This window comes from Cotesia glomerata, linkage group LG8 (genome assembly GCF_020080835.1).
Source record: "Cotesia glomerata isolate CgM1 linkage group LG8, MPM_Cglom_v2.3, whole genome shotgun sequence".
NCBI classification, from domain to species: Eukaryota; Metazoa; Arthropoda; class Insecta; order Hymenoptera; family Braconidae; genus Cotesia; species Cotesia glomerata.
In genome coordinates, this window is record NC_058165.1 from 5,033,968 (window position 1) to 5,060,360 (window position 26,393).

The 26,393-nt window shown below is 25.9% G+C and overlaps 1 protein-coding gene across 4 annotated transcripts in view; it reads right to left on the reverse strand.

Annotated features, from left to right (window-relative positions):
• LOC123270611 overlaps nt 1-26,393 on the reverse strand; it is an 86,504-nt gene that overhangs the window by 22,771 nt on the left and 37,340 nt on the right. The window contains exons 1-3 of one of the 4 annotated variants that reach the window (XM_044736740.1): nt 21,517-21,606; nt 19,905-20,339; nt 10,411-10,553 (exon numbers count right to left, since the gene is read on the reverse strand). In XM_044736740.1, the coding sequence (XP_044592675.1) occupies nt 10,411-10,552 (142 nt within the window). In that variant the 5' untranslated portion in view covers nt 10,553; nt 19,905-20,339; nt 21,517-21,606. Of the gene's footprint in view, nt 1-6,871; nt 7,001-10,410; nt 10,554-19,904; nt 20,510-21,516; nt 21,607-26,393 lie in introns of those variants that run through there. The other 3 variants (XM_044736741.1, XM_044736742.1, XM_044736739.1) reach the window with 3 other exon arrangements.

Sequence of the window (26,393 nt, forward strand, 5' to 3'; positions counted from 1 at the left end):
TATAGTAATAGTTACTAAATTATTTATTAAAGCCCATTTATTTCCACCAAATAAATATTGAGTAGTATTTAACAAATTATTTATTGCACTGATAAAAGGATTTGGTTCTATTTAATAAGATTTAGTAATAGTTACTAATTGATTTAGTAACAAACCTTTCATTACCAAATATTTAGTAATAGTTACTAAATTATTTATTAAAGCTCATTTATTTCCACCAAATAAATATTGAGTAGTATTTAACAAATTATTTATTGCTACTCATTAAATCGTTTATTGGTATTAAAGAAATTAATTTTTCAACTAATTTCAGCGTATAATCTAACATTTTTACTCAAAATAAATCAAAATAATTAAAAAAAATAATTTCAAGTAAAAATATAACGTATTATAAAGAAAAGAATCTCATTAAATTATAATTTTTTATTTGAGACATTTATAAAATTTTAAATCAAACAAGTTTTTAACATATAAATAATAGACAAATTGAAAAATTTAAACTAAACTCCACTGAGAAATGATATTTAAGCCATTTGGGAGTATGTGTGTTTTCAAAGGTTTGATAAATTTCCCGAAATCGAGTTGAATAAAATAATCTGAGTTAGTGAATAGGTTGTTTATCACATTGGAATTAAAGCATAGCCATCTACCGAAAATACTTACCAAATAAATATTTATTACCTACTACTAAAAATTATTTAGTGGAAACAAATATTTATTTCCATGTAATAAGGCTTTGTTTATATTAATATAATTTATTTAGAATAAAAAAATAATTTATTAAACCGTAACAAATAATATTGATGGGTAAGAAACATTTTTTTCTCCCAATTAAATGATTAAAAATTTAGTTACTAAATCAGTTTAATACTCCGTACTAAATCCTTTTATCAGTGTGATTAGCATGTGATCCCTGAGATAGAACTTATAACACATAGCAAACAATGTAAGGACTAAAAAATAATGCCTCTGCTTTGCCCAGTGGTATCAAATTGAAGCTATCGTACCGTATAGCATTGTGTTGTATTATATGTGTCCCGAAGGCACTGAGCAAACTTCATATGTCGGAATTACCACCTTTTCTCACTCCCGGTCTAGTTATTTTATTTCTCTGCTTCATCTCCGGTGGAGATTTCCTTCCAGCGGCTATTTATGATTCCAAATAAACTTTTCTCTATTTTTAGCAAAAGTTTTACTGAAATATTGGTTCTACCGATACTTTTAAATAGTGTTTAAAAATAAACAAATTTTAATATTCATAAGTTTTTTTTTCTTTACATTCTTAAAATAAGTTGTACCTTGGAGAAATTTACTGGATATTATAAAAGGTTACCCTGCAATTTAATTCAATCGAGTTGAAAGTGAATTGAGTGCACTGATAGAAGGATTTGTTTATATTTAATAAGCTTTATTAACTATTAATAAATGATTTTTTAACATCATAGAATTTGATGAAAATTTATTAACAGTTAATAAATTATTTATTAAATACGATTTACTAAATATTAATAAATATTTGTTAACAGTTAACAAATATTTATTAACAGTTAATAAGTAATTTATTAAGTACAATTTATTAACTGTTAATAAATATTTATTAATGGTTAATGAATATTTGTTAACTGTTAGCAAATATTTATTTAAAATAAAAAGCAAAAATAGCATTTTTCTTTTGACACTTTTTATAACTCTATAGCTGAAATACATGATAATAATTAAATTCACTAAATAAATTAACGTTTTTAATATTTAAAAATATAAAAGATAATTATGAGCTGTGATAGAATTTGGAATTTTACAATAAACGTTATTATAATGTAATATAATTAATGCATATCTATATATATATATAGGAGACTTTCTATAGATATAGATAGTCACTCATCACGATATCTCTGGAACTATAAGACCTAGAGACTTGAAATTTGGCAGGAATATTCCTTTTGCCAAGTAGAGGTCAGCTAAGAACGGATTTCACGAAATTCCACCCACAAGGGGGGTTGCGGAGGTGTTCACGAAAAAAAATTCATATTTTTCAATTATGGCTTTTAATAGTTCAAAACTTGGTCAGAATGTTTCAAATTACATTTAGAAATTTTTTAAAAACGAATTCTGTGACATTCCACCCCCCTGGCGTGCCCGTGCGTGGGCGTCAAATTAAGAAAAAATTCGTAAATTTCAATCTATAGCTATTAATACTTTGAAACATGGCCAGAATGCTTTTTTGGCGTTTTTGAGCTGTTAAGAATAAATTTCATTAAATTCTACCCCCACATGTCCGTGCGTGGGCGTAAAATTAAAAGAAATTGTACCTTTTAATCTATAGCAGCTAAAGGATTGAAACTTGGCCAGATTTATTTTTTTGGAGTTTTTGAGCTGTAAAGAATGAATTTTATGAAATGCCACCCTCACAAATCCTTGCGTGGGCGTTAATTAAAAAATTATAAAATTCAATTCCTAAAGGATAATAAGAAGGCATTAAATATAAAAAAATTAAAAATTTTTATATAAGGTAAAAGCCCTAATAGATGATCATGTACCATTATATGATCACTCTATGTATTTGTATACCTATATTTGTGAATATAGATATACAAATACACGGAGTGATCATATACTGGTACGTGATCATCTATCGGAGCTTTTACCTTAATAGCTTAGAACATATTTTGTTGTTACATTTATAAAAAACTAGCCGTTACCCGCCAAATTTATTCCAAAAAGTTATTTTTAAAAAACTGCATTTTTAATTTGTTAAAATTTATAGATGTTAATTTTTTTTAATAATTTTTTTTGCCATAATTTATTTGTTAAAAAGCTATTAAAATTATTAAACATCTGCTAAATTAATTTTCATAGACGTGAACATGATAGCCTGAGTTTGAATTTTTCATATTTAATCTATATTTTTATAAATTGAATATGAATAACATATTTCAAACCCTGACATTCATGCTCACATCTATCCATGGTGTAGGCCTACTGGGGATCCCGCCATGTAAAATAACGGGGACGCATCGCATGACACAGTACCTCAATGGTGATGTGGAAAGCTGTGTCAATCATTATTTTTAACTCATATAAATTTTTAATGCCCTAATTTATTATCTGAGTGTGTAAATTTCATAAAATTCATTTATGATATAACTACTTACGTAGTTAGATAACAAAATTAATATTTTTCGAGCATGGCGTATATTGTACGCCACGCGAAGCGGGCGGGTAACGGCTAGTAATTTATAAAGATGATTTTTGTTTATAAGCAATTTTGATATCATATGACATTGCAAGCGGAACAAATTCACTGAATAAAATATTTATTAACTGTTAATAAATATTTGTTAACTATTAATAAATACTTATTGACTATAAATAAATGTAATTTCCTCCCAAATAAATATTTATTAAATGTTAAAAAATATTTATTAAAATTTAATAAATTAAATAATTGTCTTCAAATAAATTAAATTATTAATAGTTAATAAATCCTTCTATCAGTGTATAAAATAATATTAATTTCGATTTATGTTATAGATAACTTCTAAAATAATAAAAAATTACTTCTTCGTTGTTTAGTGTTTTTTTTTTATATTAGTAATTTCACGAATTTAAATATCCGCAATTTTGCTAAAGAATTATATCTTCAGTTGGATTTTATCTAAATGCGACTTTTTCAAAATTTAATTAAGATTTTTGTTAATAATTTCAATATTCTAGTCTCATAAGTCAAGTATTTTTATCCACAATGTAATTACGTTCATTATGTAATTATTATTGAAGTCTATGGCGTTTAATTTTTAGTCACTTTAATTTAGCGAACCATCGTTTAATGTTTGATCATTTTAAAGTGCTATAGATCATTAAAAATCCTAAAAACTTGCATTTTAGTAAAAATAATTAATGTTTACTTTACAATTTCTTTTTATAATAGTTTTACTAAATCTATGAATTTTTTCTTCAGAACAAATAATTTACACATTTATTTACACACAGATAAAGAATTTAAGACTATTTTTTTATATTAATAATTTCAAGAATTTAAAGACCCGCAATTTTGCTAAAGAAATATATCTTCAGTTGGATTTTATCTAAATGCGGCTTTTTCAAAATTTAATTAAAATTTTTGTTAGTAAAATTAATTATGGAACCGGTGACGTTAGCCGAGTCGTCTAAGGCGCATGGCCTATAGAGAACTCGGACTAACTTACCGGCCAGGCGTGGGTTCGAATCCCAAGCTGGTCTTAGAAACCAACTTGGTTGATATTCGGCCCTTGCCGCGTAGGTTAAGATTTACACAATCCAAAAAGACCCCAACAGTTAAAGTCGGCGATATGACCTCAGCAGTTAAAACCGACTCTAAATAATAATTAATAAAAAAAAAAAAAAAAAAAAAAAAAAAAAAATTAATTATGGCATAAGATTTCAAAATTAAACAATGAAATGAAAAAAATTCAAAGTGTAATTCATTATTAATATTAACGTCTGAAAAAAAAAAATTGACCAAATAAATTATCCATTGGATTTAAGGTAGTTCCTTCATGGTATAATGCGGCCAGAGAGCATTTACTATCGTCGGAAAATTGATACAATTGTCAAATAATTATTTACCTTAGAAATACTATATTAAAATGACAAAAAAAAATATTTAAATTATTCTATCTCGACCATAAAACGATAAAGTGCTACTTTTTTTTATTAATTAATCAAAAAATATTATTTTTTATTCTGCTAATTTTTTTGTATTACTCATGCGGAAAAAGTAGTATCTTGGCGCTCGCTGTTGCAGTTGAAAAAGAGCTGTTTGCCCATTTTAAAATTACGCACGAGTTTTTTCATAAATGAAACTGTTATTTGAATGCGACAAGTTTACTTGTCACACGCAAATTATTCTTGGCGCACTTAAACTATCTTTGTCGCACGCAATTGACTGTGAAAACTGCTAAAATTAAAATAAATAACAAAAAAAAAAGACAATCTAACTGTCAATATTAAAGAACTGAGGTTGACATTGCAAAATTCATATTTTTAACGAAAGTAAAAATAATTAATTAATATTGAACTGTTTAATTGTGATAAAAATTAATTTAGCAGAAATTTAATAATTTTAATAATTTTTGTAAAAAATAAGTTATGACAAAAAAATATTTTTTTTTTAAATCGACATGTAGGAATTTTATAAAATAAAAAATCCAATTTTTTATGAATAATTTTTTATAACAAATTTGTTTGTTAAATAAAATTAAAAAATTGTAGTGACAGCTAAGTTTAATGTCATCTAATTTTATGTGGTGATTGCTTCAACGAGCAAATTTATTTTTTGTTAATTAATATTAATTAATTTGCATTTATTATCTAAAATATATTTGTTTCTTTTTTTTAAACTTTTTACTAGAATTTAATTTGCGCCTGACTATAGAGTTTGTATATATTTTCATGCTTACGATATATTCGACCAATCACGTTACGAATAGTTTGATGCCACATACATTTCATCTCTATTTTATTATGGGATTTGTTTTTAAGGACGAGGGGGGGGCCTCCGCCCCTCGCTTCACTCGTGCGTTCAACTTCGCTTTCGTGGGCAATCGACAACTTGTCGCACTTGTTGCACAATATACTATTTACAATTTTATCGTGGAATTTTTTTTAATTTAACAGAGAATATTTGGGTAGTCAGAGAGTTTTACATGCTTTTGATGAGAAGTAAGCCTAAAAATCGGGAATTTTTTAAGTAATTATCTTGTTATCTAAACGGTAAAAAATTTTTAAACATTGAGATTTACTAGTAAGCGTTATTCTTAAATCGTGAAAAAAAAATCAACAAAAGCTGTCGAAAAGTTGTTTCACGGAGGAACTACCTTAACAGATTCACAGAAAAAAAGGTTCACTTATGCCAAGAAAATATTTTCTTCCTAATCATTTTCTTGAGCGAAAAAAAAATATTTTTTGACACAAGAAATTTCACTTATTCCAACAAAATTAATTCTCATGCTTTAAGAAATACGTATCTTGATCCAAGAAAATTTATTCAAGTCAAGAAAATCTTGTTGTTTTAAGAAAATTCAGCCTCTTGCTCCAAAAAATTTAGTCCTTGATAGAAGTAAATTTTCTTGTCTTCACAAAATTTCTCTCTTGTTCCAAAAAATTAAATATAAAGATAGAAGTAAATTTTCATTAATATTTTTATTGATTAACATGTCAAATGGGAAGATCAAATAATATTGAATCATTTTTTTTCATTCAATATGTATAATCGGATGCTAAAATAATATAGAATGGGTATCAAATATTCAAGAGAAAAATTTTCTCAAGGTGAAAAAATTTTTTTCTCAACTGAAGTAGGTGGCGCTGCTTCCCTAAAGTATCTAAAAATCTTGATCAAATATAAAAATTTATTGTATCAAGTATTTATGATAATTTGAATTAAGAAAAAATGACTTCCACCAAGAATAGAATTTCAAGAAAAATTTTTACTTCGGCCAACACAGCTTCATTCTTCTTTCAGGCACCCGAAAATTTTCTTGAGCCAAGAATTTTGTTCTCCAATCAAGAAATTTTTTTTTCTGTGCAGAATTCATTTTACTTGATTAAAATTACGTTAGCCGACATCTAAAAATTTTTAGAATTTTTCTTATTGAAAAAATTACTAAAAATAAATTTCATTTGTAAAAAATTTAAAATACTGTAAGTGCAATTAAAAAAAATATTTTTTAGCTCTACTTCAACAAATGAAGCAAAATCAAAAAATTAAAAACGTCGGAAAAGTTTTTTTACGGAAGAACTACCTCTAGAAAAAATCTAATTTTTCAATTTTTTCATCATATTAATATTTTAATTTCATTAAAAAAGAAAAATATTTTTTAACCATTACCGTAACCGAATTCATCTCAGTTTCTTGGATCTTAATTTAACAAGAAGATTGATTTCTCCTAAAGTACACTCCTCCCCTTTTCATACTATAACATTGCCTTGTCAATCAAAGTTCTCATAAAAATGAAACCTAAGATAGGAACAAAAATAAAATGTAGATAATTAAATTTAAGACTAAAATCATAGTTCTAACTAAGTCTTGAATTTGCATTGGCATGTCTCATGAATATTAATAAAACGAATTTCAAGAATTAATTCGAAATTAATCAGTATCACTTTAATAACTAATGAGCTATCAATCATTGTAGCTATTAATCTAGAATGATTGAAATTTATTGGGGAATTTCATTATGATAGGTAATGACCTAATGGCATAAATTACTCATCGGTTTCGTTAGTGTCCATTATAACTCGATAAAAATAGATTAGTAAATTTAACTTTATTAAATTTCGAGTCTTAAATATATGAATTTAATTATCACTAGAAGGGAATAGTATGTTATATATTTAGCTGCTTAACTAATAATTAGAGATACAGAAATTTTTAATTACATGATGAACTGGGTTAGTTTTTAATCGTTAACATTCGTTTTTATTCTTTGAATAATTTTAATACCAATAACCCAAATAATCAATTAAAAATTCTTCACTGAAAATTAAAAAAAAAGTGAATGCGAAGAATAAATTTCAGTAGTGTTAAAATATTAATAAAAATATGCAAAGCATGTTTTATAAAAGGTATTTTTTTAAAATTAAAATTCAAAAATTCACAAAATATCTAGACTTATAAATTTGATTAAGTTTATGATTGTTACCATAATACATTGAAAAAAAAAAAAAAAAAATTATTTGATTCAAGAAAAATATTATTGAACAATATAAATTATTTAGAAGAAAACCGATCTTGATTTGAGAATTTCTTGCCTTAAAAAATTTCTTAGTATCTAAAATTTTCTACATTTTTGATTTAAAATATAGATTATTATTATATTCAATAGATATAATCAAATTGTTTTTCTATTCGAAACTTATTCTTCATGATATAAAAAATATCAGAAATCAAAGAATTATTATCCTTTATTAAAAAGTTGATGTGAAGTTTTCATTGTTGTCTCTTTTCGTTGCTATGGTAATCAATTTGGCAACGATTACCATGGCGACGGTTAAATATAATGAATAAAATTTGTAAAAAGTTTGGAAAATCCAAAAGTGCACGCCCCATAATCTCATTTTTCTAATAAAATTGATTAAAATAAAATACAAATACTTTTAAATCTTTCGCGCCATTGTTCACCCAGAAAAGAAAGGTATTGCGCATGTGTTATAAACGAACCTTATTTACATAGATATAGATTAGGGTGGCCCAAAAAAACCAACTATTTTTTTTTTTTGAGTCTCGAGTGAAAAAATGTTAGTTTTTGATGTTTTAAGAGCCCTCTCCAAAAGACAGTTCAAAAAAAAATTTTTAAGAGGTCACTCTAAATTTTTTAAAATTTCAAAAATCGTCAAAAATCGAACTTTTTTTTTTTTTTAATTTTTTTTCTCATTACGGTATAATTTTATAAACTAAAAAAAAATAATTTTCTTAAAATTTCAGTTCAAAATTAAAATTTTAAAAGGTTGCTCATAATTTTTTTCAATTTATTAGTGCATTAGTTTAGATTTTTTCGAGCGACCTTTTACTATTCAAATTAAAATTCCATGCATTTTTTTTTTTATTTAGTACCATAATCGATAAAAATACATCACGAGATGAACTAAAAATCAAGCACAACATAGAAAATATAATTTTTTTTTAATTTAATAATTTTATTTAATCAACTGCCAGGCGTGGGTTCGAATCCCAAGCTGGTCTTAGAAACCAGCTTGGTTGAGATTTGACCTTGCCGCGTAGGTTAAGATTTTTTCAAACCAAAAAGACCCCAACGTACCACTCCCAACACTTAAAGTCGGCGATATGACTAATTAAAGAAAAAAAAAAAAATTATGAGCGACCTTTCAAAATTTAAATTTTGAACTGAAATTTTCAGAAACTTATTTTTTTTTGGTCTATAAAATTATACCGTAACAAGAAAAAAAAAATTAAAAAAAAAAAAATTCGATTTTTGACGATTTTTGAAATTTTAGAAAATTTGGAGTGACCTCTTAAAAAATTTTTTTTGAGCTGTCCTTTGGTGAGGGCTCTTAAAACATCAAAAACTAACATTTTTTCACTCGAGACTAAGAAAAAAAAAATAGTCGGTTTTTTTGGGCCACCCTAATATAGATATACAAACGATAAATGGATTTTAGTTTATGCTAATTATAATTAAACTACATTGAATTAGACCGTGATCTTCGAAAAGACTTAGTTTTGGATAATACTGAAGCGTATAAAAAAAAATGGACTTGATCAGTTAAGTTTTTCGGCAGTTATCGTGTTTACGCCAGTTTCCATGCATACATCAGACACACGGACGTCCACGGAATAATTTTTTTAAACATTTTTTTTATTTATTTAAAAAGCAAAATGTCTTTTAAAAATTTCATAAGAGTTGAAACTAGTGTTTTTCCATGACATTTACGTGTAAATATTATATTACAAGTGCAATAGAAAATAAATAGTGACAATTTTAGATAAAAAAATCACTTGATTTTTGTAAGGCGAGAGTAGAGCACCTCCTCATCCGCTTCGCTTATGAGGCGTGCAAAATATTGATTAATTGAATGAACAATAATAAACATTTCGATAGAAGCGCGCTCGATTTTCTAATTCTTATAAAAAAAATGGTGCAATTTTGAATAAAAGTTACAAAAAAAATTTTTGCGTAAAATTAAAGCTATTTTGCTTAAAGTTAGTAAAATAGTTAGTTGAATTCGTAAAATTTTTAAACAAAAGACTTCTTTTTTACATCCTCGAGTTTCGTTTCCATTATAATTCATTTCTTAATATTATTCAAACTGAATATCTCAAAAGAATAAGAGTTTAATTTTCAAGAGAATATTTTTCTTCAATCAACTTATTTTTTTTCAATGCATTAAAATCCATTTCTTTTTTTTCAACAAACAATTTTTCTTTCCAATAAAAAAAAATGTTATATTTGTATATTACATCATAATATAAATTAATAGTTCTTTATATTTGTGTATCGTAAGTGTCTGCTATATAAGCTGTACAATTCTTCTATTATTTTTTTATGAAAATAACATTTCATAAATTATTATTCAAAGTTATGATTATAGATAGGAAAAATTTCATCCCTTAGTTATAAATGCATCAATAAATTCTTGAAAAAATGAAAGCAGGGAAAATATATATAAAATTCTATGCATTTTATATTATTCTCCCCAACATATTTAGCTATTAATCATAAATTATTAGTTTTTGTTATAAGTCCTCTTAAAATTAATGAGTGATTCTTTTAACTTGCTCTTACGAGTGAGAAAAAATTGATCGAATTAGTGACCAAAGCTTATAATCATTAGAAGAAGGGGATCACTAATGAGAAGAGGGGAAAAAAAAAATAAATAAAAATAACTGGCAAGGTTAAATATACTCACTGGAGAGAAATAGGTCTTGGAGGGCCTGGGCAGCTTGGCAAAGAAGAGCCCATGTTTCGGCAGCAGCCAATCCTGTTCCCCTGAGTGCAAGAATGTCTCCTGCTAAAACCGGAAGTGCGGTACTTCCTGAATCTACTGACATTCTGTAATAAAAAAAAAATAAAATGCCGTTAATTACAAAAAAAAAGGTTTTTTTTTTTTTTTATTCAATAAACTCTTAGTGAAAATATTTTCAATTAAATAAATCCGCGGAGCTTGATTGAGTTTTATGAACGATATTAATTAAACTAGTAATTAAACACTTAAACAAGATTTAATATTTAAAAACGACGTTAAACTAATATTTATTCTGTCACTCAGCGCAACTTTAATTAAAATAACAAACGATAGTACATTGATGAATAATAAACCATTGCTGTTGGTAATCCGTGAAATTAATTAATGAAACGACGTGTAAAATTTTTTAATTACCATTTTCCGTAGTTGGGTGAAAAAAATATAAAAAAAACTCCCTCGTAAAATCTATTCATAATTCAGGAACTTAAAGTAACTTATCGAGCGCAGATTAAAGTTTAAAATTTAAATCTGTGGGATAAGTCACTTTCCGTTGAAACTGAATTGGTACTTTACTCGACTGATTGATACTCGATGCACCAGATAGTTGAGAACCAAGATGAGAATACTCTTCTGCATGTATAATAGTTTACAGTATTAGAAGTAGTAGTAGTGGTAGTAAGAATAATAATAATAATAATAATAATAAGATAACATGGGACTTGTAGTAGAGAGTAGAGGTATTTGCTAAGTGACGAGTACTACACTACTACTAGTGTTGATCGAGTCCAATAGGACGTTTGACATTTAGCGGCATAACAATCACTTCCTCTCGAGCTTAATCAACTTAACAAAATGCCATCAACCAAATTGACTGTCCAATTCTCGACTTTTTGGATTCATATTTCCACTCTATTGACGTTTATACGTTTTATTATATGAGGTAAAGCAGTTTCAGATCGAAAAGGTACGGAGATTTATCTGAGTTTGATTATCTCTTTAAAATAGCAAGGGGTATATTGATCTGAGAGGTCAGTTATGTCTCTTTATTGAATTTTTAGGTTTTAATTCATAAGCTAAGCTAAGAAAGTATATAAAAATAGAGGTGAAATATTTTTTATTCAGCTAAATTGTATCGGTAATCAAATTTAGGGCTTTGCGCTTAAAAGATTAATTAAATATATCGTTAATATTTTAGATATGAAAATAATAATAATAATAATAATAATAATAATTTATATTTTTAGTTTTTTTGGCTGTTCAGTCTAATACAACAATTTTTTCTCTAATGACTGAATAGTAATTGTGGACAGTGTCTCGGATAGCTTAACAGGTAGAGCCTTTAGCGCGTAACCAAAAGATCCAGGTTCGAGTCCTGGTCTGGGCCGTCCGAATTATTTTTTCAGTCAAATTTATCTTTAATGACAAATTTAAATATGAATTGAGGATAATTTTTTTATGCCTGGAGGGAAATATAGGCTAACAATATTACGAAAAATTAGAGAAAAAATTGTTGTATTAGACTGGACAGCCAATAAAACTAAAAATATTAAGTATTATCCAGTATTTAGAAAAAACAAATATTAAAAATAATAATAATAATAATAATTAAAGGGTTCTATATTTCAAAACCAACTTCCCCGATCCAAATTGATGTAAGACTAAATTTAATTTTTCATTAAATTTTTATTTATTAAAATTATTTTCACCACATTATGTCGGTATAATAATAATAATAATAATAATAATAATAATAATAATAATAATAATAATAATAATAATAATAATAATAATAATTAATAATAATAATTAATAATAATTAAAAAAAAGTTTAGATTATTATTATTATTATTATTATTGAAGATTTTAAATAAACCAAAAATTTTATTAATATAACGTTAATTTAAATTCTGGCTATAAGTTATTTTTGATGACAAGAAATATTTTTTTATTATTTTTAAAAAATCAAAATAATAAACTCAGTAATAAAATCAAAATATTTTTGTAAAACTAATTAATTCCACTTCAATTAAAGATTCAATTGCTCATTAGTAGATTTCATAGAAATCTAACTATTGCATTGGTTCTCATGACGAAATTTTTGAAAAATTTTGCTATTTATTGACTCAGCTTGTCAAGCGGATTCAGAAAATTCATATGGTTCAAAAGTTTATATATATATATATATATATATATATATATATATATATATATATATATATATATATATATATATATATATATATATATACGATATTAACCCGTCAGGACATGGGTGTTTTTTAGTGTCTCACTTGCCCTGCAGCGACATCCATTACGTTAAATGTTGTTGCGTGAGAAAAAATCTCATAGCCCATGTCTTGAAGGGTTGACTAACAACACTCAATGAAACGTAACATACTCATTTCTTGGACGATTTGTGAGGTTAAGTTCTAAGATGAGCCAAATCTGTCGATTAGTTTAGAAATAACAGCAATTCAAAAATTTTTTTAAATCGCAAAAATTTTCACTTTCACCGTATTTCCGTGCAATAACAATTAAACACGATATCATATTTAATTTCTGTAAATTGCATCTGAAAGCTTATTTGATAAGCTTGAATTTGCATACTTATTTATTTATTTTTCTAAGTTAAATAGTTTAGGAATTACAGCAGTTCAAAAAATTTTTAAAATCACAAAAATTTTCACTTTTACCGTATTTCCGTGCAATAACAATTGAACGCGATATCCTATCTAATTTCAGTAAATTGTATCTGAAAGCTCATTAAATAAGCTTTAATTTGCATACTTATATTTTTTTTTAATTAAATAGTTTAGGAATAACAGAAATTTGAATTCTTCAAAATCCTCAAAAATTGGCACTTTTACTGTTTCTTTGCGAAATAACTAATGAATGCGATAACTTGTAAAATTTTTGTAAATTGCATCTGAAAGCTTATTAAATAAACTTTAAATTGCATACCTCACCATCAGTCTAGGCCAAACATTACTTACTCTCTTTATCTATTTAATGGAATTTAACTCTTGCATTCGTTTTGGAAATGATTATTTTAGTAGTTGTTGGATTTACTGTGAAATCTACTTCCATTTCGGCTGCCGAATGGTCTTTTTTAATTCATCCCCTATTTTATGACCATTTTATTTATTTGAATCGTAGTGCTAGCTAATAACGTACCAGTTGATGTAACTGGTTTCATATTTTATAAATTAGCTGGATGTAGAAAGTTTTTACCTGCCGTTCTGCGAGATGTTTTTTTCCAACTTTTATTCAAACTAAGCATGCTAAAAAAATTTTAAACGCTCTTTAAATTGTCAAAAGAGATTATAAAAGGGAAAAATTACGATTTGAAAAAAAGAAAAAAAAATTATATACCTCATTTTTGTCTTATTTCACTCATGCGTACTCATATTTAACTCGGATGTCTATTCATTACTTTTTAACATATATATAAATTAGTTTTTGCCTCATGAGAATGTTTTATAAATTCATAAAAGTCGTAAATTCAAATATTAACTTTTAATTTTTTAGTGATTTATACTAATTATAAAATTAATAACTTTAACTTTATAATAAAAATATTCCAATAATTATAATTTTTTGACTTATTTTCACATAAAAATTTTATTTGAAATGATATTGGTGTATTTTGTTAGTATATAAAATCAATTACGTTCATATATACATTTTTATTAAATCAATATTATGTTAGAGTTGGAATGTGGTTACTCTATTATGTATGTAATCTGGCAGATTGGACTTGGCAATAATTCCTGTGGTTATCTACGTACATATAGAATATCAGAGTAGAATAGAGTATTGTACAAATGTAGTGTAGAATTATCCCAATAGCTGAGAAGCTTTGCATGGCCCAAGTGATAAACATCAATGTCAAAGACGACATTGTACCAGAAAATTTCCGCTTGATTTTCTCCTATTACTTATCTTCAATTTCTTATCCCGCTGAACAGACTTTCAACGGGATAAAAATTTTCTTTTCAACGCCACTGAGTTGAGTCTGTCAAGAAGGAAAATTTCTGCTGAGTAGTTTACTTTTTATTCTATTTACAAAAATATATTAATATAATATTGATGTATTTACAAATACTTTCATACTATACCTAAAGATTAAATTATGAATTTTATTTAATCTCATCCGTATTTTGCTACGAAAAATCTTTCATTTTTCAATCTATGTTATTAGAAGCGAGAAATTATTTTCATTTTAAAATGTTGGGAATAAATTATTGGAAGAAGATTAACTACCTTGGAATAAGTCTTTACTGGTTAGTAATTTAAAGTGAGAAATGCCGCTTACACAATTGAGCGTAACGAGAGCTTTTAAAGTATCTTAAACGAAAACAATCTAGTCATCGATTACTTTTTCTTCCCAATAGCTGTTGTTTTAGTGAACAAAGCTTTGTGCAGTTTTTCTTTTTTTTTTTTTTTATTAAATTTATCTGATTTATTCAAGTATGAAATCGTTATTGTACATTGCAAGACGTCACCCGTCATCATTTAATATTATGAGTTGTCTTTTAACAATATGAGAGCGTTCTTGATATTGAAGAGTTTACAAGTGTGAAGAAAGAGTTATTTTTTAATCTTCGAGATGTGAATACGTCGGAAAAAAATATAGATTCAGATATTTTCTATAAAATCCTTGGAGATTCCAAATTATATTATTTTTAAGAAAGCATATGGGTGATTCTCTGTAAAGACGTTTTAAATCTGTACAAAATTGTCCGACCATATTATTTTTGATTTTACTAGAAAAAAAATTAACAAGGGCTACACGGAAAAAAAGTAAACTGTAATATTCACTCGGATTCCAGTTAATTTTTATAGTTTCAAACAGTAAAGCAGACATCAGGGTGGCAAAAATATAAATATTACAGAACTTAATGTAGAAAGTATAAAAGCCACAATCTATAATTTAATATCCAAAATAAGTGATTAGTAGCTGTCACTATAGTAAATAACGACTCTTTCATCTTAAAAAATTACAGTTTCAAACAGTGAAAATTGCCATTTCAATATATAGTCCATATTATGAAGAGAAGGGGAACTCAGATGAAAGAGAAGGGGGTCTCATTCTGGGAGAATTTAACATTTGAAACAGTAAAAATTATACTCTTAAAATATACATTTTACCAGTCTAAGCAAGTCAATAATTACAGTTTGATTTTTAGCGTTGCGTTTAAAATTTACCATTTTACTTTGTAAGTATTGACGTTGCTTGTATTAGAAATTTACTAACTTTATTTTATACTTTTTACATATCAGAAGATCATTTTCTAGGTACGAAATGATAAATATCAAAGTCTGAATTCTTAATTATTATACTTTAACATTTTAGACATTTACATAGCGAATATTACTGTTTAAAATAGTATTTTCTTCCATGTAAAGAGTAAATTGTAACGTTTAAATGGTAAATATTATAAAGTGAATAGTAAAATCACGATTTTACTGTTTCAAATGGTAATTTTTAGCAGTTGATCATTACTTATTATAAATCGACTGTTATTTATTACAGTTTACTTTTTTCCGTGTACAAAACTATCAGCTTAATGATAATAAATAAACAGCCAATTTAATTTTTGTTTTTTCGATATTTGTGTATCTTTTGCCATATAACATGACAGGGGACTGTTTGCCAGGGGACTGTTTTTTTTATCAAGTTGGGAAAAATCAAGCTAACTATTTCAATGCATTTAACTTTTCAAGTTCTCAATGAATATTTACATTAATTAGAATAATATTAAGACTTATGGATCCAATTTTATAAATAAATTATAAATAATAATAGTTGCCAGGGGACTGAATCTCGTGGCCCATCAAACACATGTTTCCAGCACAAACGGTGTTTTGAGACTAAATAAAATGGCGATAAAGCGCTAACAGCCTTATGGTTATTAACTCAAGGCTAGTTAGGTCCTTATAAACCTTACAGAACATAAAATAGCAGGCTGGATTTTTTTTTTTGGCTTTGAACTTCTAGCAGGGGACTGTTCTTAAAACGCCTGGGACAAACTTTGGTTTAATGAATTTAATGAAACAAATTAATTTTCGGTACTTTTTATTGAAGAAGATTGTTATTTAACTAATTTTTTATAAAAATGATGGACAAAATGATATATTATAGACGAATAACTTAAAATTTAATGTTAAAGTTTCAATTTTGGGAAAGGAACAGTTCAGGGGACTGTTATTTCGGTGGTTTACGAATTTGTAGCTAAAAAAATAAAATTTATTTCATTTTAGTTATCAATGCTCCAAATAGAAATGTTTTTTGACTTTCGTAATAAATTTTTTTAGTGAAAAAATAACAATTTTTCTAATAAAAAAATGCCCGGGACAGCAAAAAACATCCTTACAGAGAATCACCCATATATCTATACTTAAAATTAACCGGCATAATTTTATTGTTTATTTTTTTTTGGAGAAATAAATTTTTATATTAATATTTTTTCAAACAAAAGAGAAAATTAATTAAATATTTCTTTTAAATTGAATAATCGTTTCTTCATATGTATTTTTTTTTTAAATAAAATAAAATGATTTGAATTAAAAAATAAAATTAAATTAAATAAAAAATATTTTATTGATAAAAAATAAATTTTAACCAAATCGCTGTTATTTGAATAAATAATTACAAACCAAAATTAATTTTAAACAAGTCAAAAATAAATTATTATTGAAAATTAATCGACTGTAAACTATTAATAGCGACTAATTATTTTCAAGTTATTGAAAATAAATAACTATGACACAATTACCCAAATAATTAAATGCAAACAATCAACAGTGAATGGATGGTAAACATAAACTGTGAATTTGTATCTCCGTATTTTATGAATAAACTGAAAATTATTGTTTAATAATTACAGACAATGCCTTCCATGTTACCAATCTATCACAATTTACTCAGTAATTTAAAATAATTTTTTTTTAATCATTAATGTGAACTGCTGTTGGAATTGAAAAACAAAAAAAGGTCATTCGGCCGCTAAAATGGAAGTAGATTGCACATTAAATCGAACAACTACTAAAATAATCATTTCCAAAACGAATGCAAGAGTAAAATTCCATTAAATAGACAAAGAGATTAAGTAATTTTTCGCCTAGACTGATGGTGAGGTATTCAAATTAAAGTTTATTTGTACCTGAAAGAAGACCGAAGTTGTGTTGGCCGAAGTAAAAATTTTTCTTGAAATTCTATTCTTGGTGGAAGTCATTTTTTTTAAATTCAAATTATTATAAATACTCGATACAATAAATTTTTATATTTAATCAAGATTTTTAGATACTTTAGGGAAGCAGCGCCACCTACTTCAGCTGAGAAAAAAAATTTTCTCACCTAGAGAAAATTTTTCTCTTGAATATTTGATACCCATTTTATATTATTTTAGCGTGCAATTATACATATTGAATGAAAAAAAATGATTCTATATTATTGATCTTCCCATTTGACATGTTAATCAATAAAAATATTAATGAAAATTTACTTCTATCTTTATATTTAATTTTTTGGAGCAAGAGAGAAATTTTCTCTATACAAGAAAATGTACTTCTATCAAGAACTAAATTTTTTGGAGCAAGAGGCTGAATTTTCTCAAAACAACAAGATTTTCTTGACTTAAATAAATTTTCTTGGATCGAGATACGTATTTCTTAAAGTAAGAGATTTAATATTGTTAGAATAAGTGAAATTTCTTGTATCAAAAAAATTTTTTTTCGCTTCAGAAAATAATTAGGAAGAATAGTATATTACACTACAAGGGCCGAAAGTTGAATTTTCGGACCTGCGCGTCATTATGCCCGAGGCGAAGCCTCGGGCATAATGACGCGCAAGAACGAGATTTCAACTTTTGGCCCGTGTAGTGTATACAATTTTTCTTCATAGCCGGTCGAAAGTATGTTATTAATTTTATTTTTTTTAACTTTAAATGTTGATAAGTATGTTTTGATGCCTGCCCCGACATTTGCGGCACGAGCGAAGCGAGTGCTGCTGGTCGTGGGGGCAGACATCAAATACATTCGAAGAGTCAAGTCTGGTCATATTTTTTAATACAGTGAGAAAAAAAAATACTTTTATTAAGAAAATTTTCTTGATACAAGAATTCATGTTCTTGAAAATTTTCAAGAATATATATTTTAGCTCAAGAACTAGTTAAATTAATTGAAATAATTTTCACTTAATTTAAATAAAGCTATTCTCTTGTTTATCTATTATTCAAAGATAAATATTGATGCTCTTCTCTCCAGAAATTAATAATTAATAATAATAGAATATTTGATCATCATCAAATTTCTTGTACCAAGAAATTGTTAATTGAGTAAAAGTATTTTTTTTTCTCAGTGTAATAAATTAATTTCATTTTATCAATGATGTATTATCCATTTTCATTAGTTTAACAAATTATATTAGTTATTATAAAATTTATAAAACAAAACATATTATAAGCTAAAAACTCTTATTACGTTTTTTTTATCGTTTTCATTTTCAATTGAATGATCACAATCATTAATAATACTTCCATAAAAAACACAGTTTTCAAACTTGATATTAGAGCAATTAAAAATTGTATCTCCACTAAATATACAGTTTTGATGATTCATAATTTGATTATTCAAATTTAAATTTGTAGATAAGCATTTTGACGATGGTTTATTGGTAGGAGTATTGAATTGACATTAATAGTACTTTGATATTAAATTAACAGACGATAAAACAACATTAATAATTATTTTTAAGGTTGAAGGTAGCAACAGAAATGACAGCGGTTAACAATTTGTTATAGCGACAGAATAAATAGTCCCTAATTGCGAGTGTAATTACGCATGAGAAATTTTTTCCTCCCGCTGTTATAGAGAGTGCGCGTGTACTTCTCACAGGGAGTAAATGTTAAACTTTCATTCCTGCTATTAGGGAGGAAAGTACGTACTTTCGACCGAGGTATGAAGAAATAGTATATTACACACCTAGGGAAGTAAAGTAAGAAATGTCTCAGATCACATGTAATTGTCGGCCGAGGCGAAGCCGAGGTTGACAAACATGTGATCTGAGGCTTTCTTATTTACTTCCCGTGAAGTGTATACTATTTTTTTGCTCGACGAAGGCAGAAAGCGGCAACTTCGTTTAGCGCAGCGGGCCGAAAGTTGACGCTTTCTGCCCGTCGAGCAAAAAAATATTTTCTTGGCTCAAGTGAACCTTTTTTTCTGTGTACAAAAAAACTTTGAATAGAATCGTTTTAATAAAATTTTAATGAACTATTTGAATAATTTAAATAACCAAAAATTTCTTAAGGTAAATTCAAAGATATATGTATATTACTATAGACAAACTGAACAATATAAATACGAGCTGTATTCATAATAATCCGAGTTGGATGAATAGAGAATAAACAAAAGGAATAAAAATAATGAATACACACCTTATACATCATCGAGAGGTTCATCATCACGCGGGGGTACTCTCGCATTGATAATCTCGTGAGAAAGGGATATTGAGCCCCGGCTTCCAGGTAAATAGTAAACTAAGCATGATACACCCACAAGAAATAAAAAGAATAGAAATACAAGATCGAACATCAATAACGAATTTATTGTCATTAACTGCATTGTGGATATTAAATTTACACTTTTAAGTTGTATTGTTCTAGTTTACATTTTTTAAATATTTTTATTTCATTGTTATTTCATTGTTATATCTATTATATTTTATTTACTTTTTTTTTTTTTAGGTGTTATCACGCAAATTTGCATTCACTCAATTGTAACAATTTCTCGTATCACCTTCATCCAATTGTTTTTTGATTGAAAGGTTATAGGCATATACTGGTGGATGACTCGGTGGTGATTGATACCTACTACAAAGTGCGATAGTTAAATGCAACAGGAAAGCGTAATTTGATTTTGATTCAATGCGCGTTCAACCTCGGAAAATATATTGTTCTATTCCCTACCGGCGTTACATATTCGGATATTAGAGGGCCGCAAAAAAAACCGATTTTTTTTAGGATTCCCGATGGACGTTTTTATGAATTATGATTTTAGTTTTTCTCAAAATCAACAAGATTAAAAATTTTTTGAAGGTTGCTCAAGAATTTTTAGTTCGTAAAAAAATAAATTTTTTTTCTTTAATTATTTTTTCGGCAAAAATTGTCTAAAACTTTTATTTATTTATTTAATTATTTTTTCGGCAAAAATTGTCTATAACTTTTATTTATTTATTTAATTATTTTTTCGGTAAAATTTGTCTATAACTTTTGAAATTTAGTATTTAAATATTAGTATTTAAATTATTTATATTAGTATTTAAGTATTTAAATTCTTGAAACTTTTTAATTTTTGGAAATTAATGAAACTTTTTTTAGATAAAATTTTTTTTTTTGTAAATTTTTTAGAGTAAAAATTTGATAATTTTTGGAAATTTTAATTTGTAGAGGCTGTCAAAATTTTTTTAAATTTCAAAGAAAAAACTTTAAATTTTTTCAAATGAGCAAAATTTAAAGCAAATTTCTAAAAAACTTTTGTAAATATTATAAAAATCAAAAATATTCGATTTAATACGACAATTTAGATAAATATTTGTCCGTAAAAATAGTTTTACTTCAATTTTTTGATGTCTCGAGATTTGTTTTCATTTTTAGCTCGGTAATTTTGAGGAAAATAATTGAAGATTTTCCAACATTAATAATTTAAAATTATTCAAAAAAATTTTAAGTAAACTATTTTGAAAATTTTTTAAATCAAGTAATTTTAAGAAATCAAAATATTCAGAAAATTTTTTGAACCAATTAGAATTAAATCAAATCGTTAAAGTTTTTTAAAATAATTTTTTTGAATCAAATTAATTATTTCTATCAGTACAGAATTAAAAAAAAATAATCTACTTAAGCCACTCTGCTATATAAATATAATTATGTTGTTCTGAACATTTTTATAATAAATCATCTTAAGTATGACGTTTTTTTAATCATAGCTTCACATAAAATTTATATAGATCTAATTTATATAATTTTTCCGGAAACTATAATTGCTTACATTGTCTTTGAAAAATTACCGAGATATTTTCAATTAAACATGATAAAAAAAACTATTCAATCTTTTCCAAGTTTCTAAAAAAAATAATCCGAGAGAAAAGTTTTACAGAAGAACATACATGATAGTTTAATTTAATATGAAAAAGATCCGGGGTATTACGTACGCGTGTAAAACAAATATTTCAAGCGTTATAATAGTTTTAAATTTATCTGTAAAAAGTTTCGTACTGAATAGTTTATATAAATAAAAGATAAATTAATCTATATATGAACAATGATACAAATATGGAGAAAAAGTTTTAATAAAAAAGGATTGAGTAACAGATTGTCCGAGTCCAATAGTTCAACCGTAATAATTAGAATTTGAAATTAAATTGTTTCACGTGACTTAAACAACGCGGTCTAGTTGCATTGTAAAAAAATGTAAATAAAAAATTACACAAAAAATAAAATTTATTTTTATCAAATAAATAATTTAACTTTTTTTTTTTTTTATTTTTTTTTTAGTAGAAAAATTTTTAAACTAAGAAATTAAAGTTAATTTAATTTGATTCAACAATTTTTTTTGATTAAAAAAAATTAAATTAATTTCTTGATTCAAAAATTTTTCTCTTAATTCATATTAATTTTTTTTAGTGTATTTTAATTTTATAGCTCCACCATTTTATTAAAAAATTAAAAATTTATTTTCAATAAATAAATTATCACATAAAAAGCACTTATTGAATAATATATCAAACAATAAATTTATCGGCACTTGCTACGATAAAAAGTAGCAAAATGGATTGTATTATTCGATAAAATAAAAATAATTGTCTATAAAATGGTAACGTTAAAAAAAAATAAAAAAAGAGGGTTGAGACAGATGTTTATCAGCGGATAAAAAAGCGGAGATAACTGTGCGGTAACACCGTTCGAGAAATACTAAAAGGTGCATGTTCGGTCGTTTCTGTTTAAGCCACATCCCCCGTACACCCTTTAACACCCTACACCTTCGCTGACGTTTCTCGAGAGATTCTGGAGTTCCCTCACCCACGCTTATACGTCAAACGCGCATCCACCAACGCAACAGTTGCTGCGCGCCCATCGTGTGCGTCCATTACCGATCTCTACCCTCGTGTACTATTTTACTTAACTCGTCTACTGTCGTCTAACCATTCTAACTTAGTTTTGGTACACAGTTCCATTTAGTAACACCTTCATTTTTCATTTCTTATTGCACTTACATGCTGTGATTTCTTTGACGAAATTTTAAATCGATGGAAAAGTTTTGACGATTTGTATTGTACTGTTACTCGAGAAAAACTGTAATCTATCTGTTTTTTTATTATTTTTTTTTTTGGAGGAATATCGCCGAGGGAAATGCTTTATTTGCACGTATTTTTTTTGCAAATATTCAATGAGAGGCTTTATACAAAGCACTATAGATGAATGAAACGCTCAATGATGACAATTTTATGGATATGTTATGAAAAAAAATTTAAGTTGGTAGCCATTATAATTTTTATTAATTTTTGCAAAAATTAATTTTAATTATAAATTTTATAATTTTAAAAACTTGGTTCTGCAAATTATTAATAATTTTTAATGAGCAATTTTTTTTTGATAAATGTTAATTTTCAAAATAATTGTGTTGTACTAAAAAAAAAAAAAAATAATATAAATCAAGGGATAAATTCTTAAATCGAGAAAATAATTTTGAAAAATTTTATTGCCTTGCGTTTCCAATGAAGACGAGATATCCTTTAATTTAAAAAAATTTACTTAAATCAAAGTTATTTAAAATTATTTTTTTGATTTAAGTTAATTTTTCTTTGTACACAGAAAAAAAAGGTTCACTTGAGCCAAGAAAATATTTTTCTTCCTAATTATTTTCTTGAGCGAAAAAAAAATTTTTTTTTACACAAGAAATTTAACTTATTCCAACAAAATTAATTCCCTTGCTTTGAGAAATACATATCTTGATCCAAGAAAATTTATTTAAGTCAAGAAAATCCGGTTGTTTTGAGAAAATTCAGCCTCTTGCTCCAAAAAATTTAGTTCTTGATAGAAGTACATTTTCTTGTATAGAGAAAATTTCTCTCTTGCTCCAAAAAATTAAATATAAAGATAGAAGTAAATTTTCATTAATATTTTTATTGATTAACATGTCAAATGAGAAGATCAAATAATATTGAATCATTTTTTTTCATTCAATATGTATAATTGCACGCTAACATAATATAAAATGGGTATCAAATATTCAAGAGAAAAACTTTCTCAAGGTGAGAAAATTTTTTCTCAGCTGAAGTAGGTGGCGCGGCTTCCCTCAAGTATCTAAAAATCTTGATCAAATATAAAAATTTATTGTATCAAGTATTTATGATAATTTGGTTTAAGAAAAAATTACTTCCACCGAGAATAGAATTTAAAGAAAAATTTTTACTTCGGCCAACACAGCTTCGGTCTTCCTTCAAGCACCCGAAAATTTTCTTGAGCCAAGAATTTTGTTCTCCAGTCAAGAAATTTTTCTTTCTGTGTAAAGGTATTTAATATTGTTTTCTTGATTTAAGTTAATTTTTCTTCGTAGTAACCTTTCGCGAAAATGTAATGTAGAACCGATTACATAGATGGAAATAAAGCTCATATCCTGTTTTATAAGTGAAATTTATAATATTTTTTATTTAAAAAGTGATCAATGTAATTTCAAATATAATTTCTTCTTTTATTTTGCGACCCAAATGCAAAAAGGGCGTATACAGCAGCTAGATAGGGTTTTATGCCAAAAAAGCGTATAAAAAATTTTTTTTTCGTCATTTAACTTAGAACTGCTCAAAACGTAAAGATTTGTCAAAAAAATTTTTCAATGTGCTAATGCCAAAAAGGCATAACTCAAAACATATGCCCCTTTGGCTTTAGAAAAAGTTTAGCCTAAATCCAAAAGAGTGTATAAAAAACTTTCAATTTTGCTCTGAATTATAAAATTTAACTCTAAAATAAAATTTAACGCCTTTTTGGTTTTGAAAATTTATTTTTTTATTTTTAGGCTTAGGAAGTGTTAATAAAGCGATTAGTAAAATAAAAAAAAAAATTTATTCGCTCTTTTGGCACTGCAAACCCAAAAGAGCGTATAAATTAATATACGCCCTTTTGGCATTTGGGTCGCGATTTGTTATATGTAAATAGCCATTAGCTACTGGACGAAATAAAGCAATTATTATTAAAAACACCTCCTGAATAATCCTGCAAAACTATACAAATTTTTAATTATTATCAAGCAAAAATTTATTTTTTTTTAATATATTTTTCACCATTTTTTATTTTCATCAACAAATAAATTATTTGAAAAAAATTTTTAATTGTTTTTAAAGATATCTTCAAGTGAAAGTTTTTGTTTACATTTTGTTATACAATAATTTGTTAAGAAAAAAATATAAAAATGATCTATGTCTGTTAATTTCAAAACAATTTTGTTGAAATTAAAAATACTATTGATGAGGAGAGCAGACCATGATTACAACGGACTTCTATAGACTCGCCAAAGGAGTGTCTAATAAATTATTCAAGAAAACTGATAAAATTTGTTATTTCCATAAAATCTTTGTTAGGGTGAATTTCAAAAGAGTTGACCGAGTCGGAGAGGTTACTAAACTCTAGAGTTCAATAGCTTAGATTCAGGAGTTAATCAATCAAGCAGTTTCTGATCTACTCGAATAAAACTGAATATACCCAATAAAATACCTTTTTTTCCTTTTCTTGATAAAGTTAGAACCTACTCAAGCGATTGATCTCAATGTGGGTCAGTTTCGATGGCCAATAAGATTTCGATTGCCACCCGACTCATGTAAATCGGTCAAGTTTTTTAGAAGTTATGGATTACTTATGTATATGTACACACAATTGGATATCTTGCAAAACGTCATAGTCATAAGTCATAATATAAAACCTTTATAGATTTTTAAATATTGTTAGCATCTCACAATTTGATTTTTGAAAATCAAAAACAAGAGACAAAAAATTTGTTTTTAAAAAAATGAACAATTTTGTAATAATAAATTAATTTGTTTAAATAATAATTTTTCTTACAGCAATTTTTATGTTCAATAAAAAATTTCATAAATTTGGAAAAAGAACAATTTTGGATGAAAATTTGCAAATTGTCTATCTAAATTTTTTTTTCCAAACCAAAAAAAAATTTTTAAAAAAATATGGCTAAGAAAAATTTTACTTTCTTCAGCTAAGAAATAAAATTGTTAACAAATTTATTCCTTATCACAGGAGTGCCCATTTTTTTCAAAAGAAGTTTTTTTTCAGTGTACGATTGAAAAATGACATTTATTTGTGACACAGTAGACTGAAAAAAAAAATTATTTTGAAAAAAATGAACAATGTTGTAATAAAAAATTAATTTGTTTAAAATTTTAAACAATTTTATTTGACTGAAAAAAATGAAAATTTTTCTTACAGTAATTTTCTTGTTGAAAAAAATTTTTTTGATATATAACTAGCGAATTTTTATTCAAAATTATTTTTCCTCAAATTTATAAAACTTGCTAAATGTCTCTAATGCAAAAACTTCCTATGATAACTCGTTCCATATTTTAGCTGTTATTAAAAATGATTTTTTAAATGTAACAGTTCTGCAATTTCAAGAATTAAGTTATGAATTAAGATTCGCTCGTTTTTTGTACTTAATTCACTAAGCTCATTAAGTAATTAGAAAAAGACAGAAAATTAGTTTCAATCGATGGAAGAAGATAGAGATAAAAATTTCCATAATTATTTAAAGAAAAAATGGAATCTTACTTGATCCATTTGCCACTTCTCTAACCTAATAACATAATTTGATATCTATATTTGTCACTTTACTTATGAATAAATCAGAATACATGAATATAT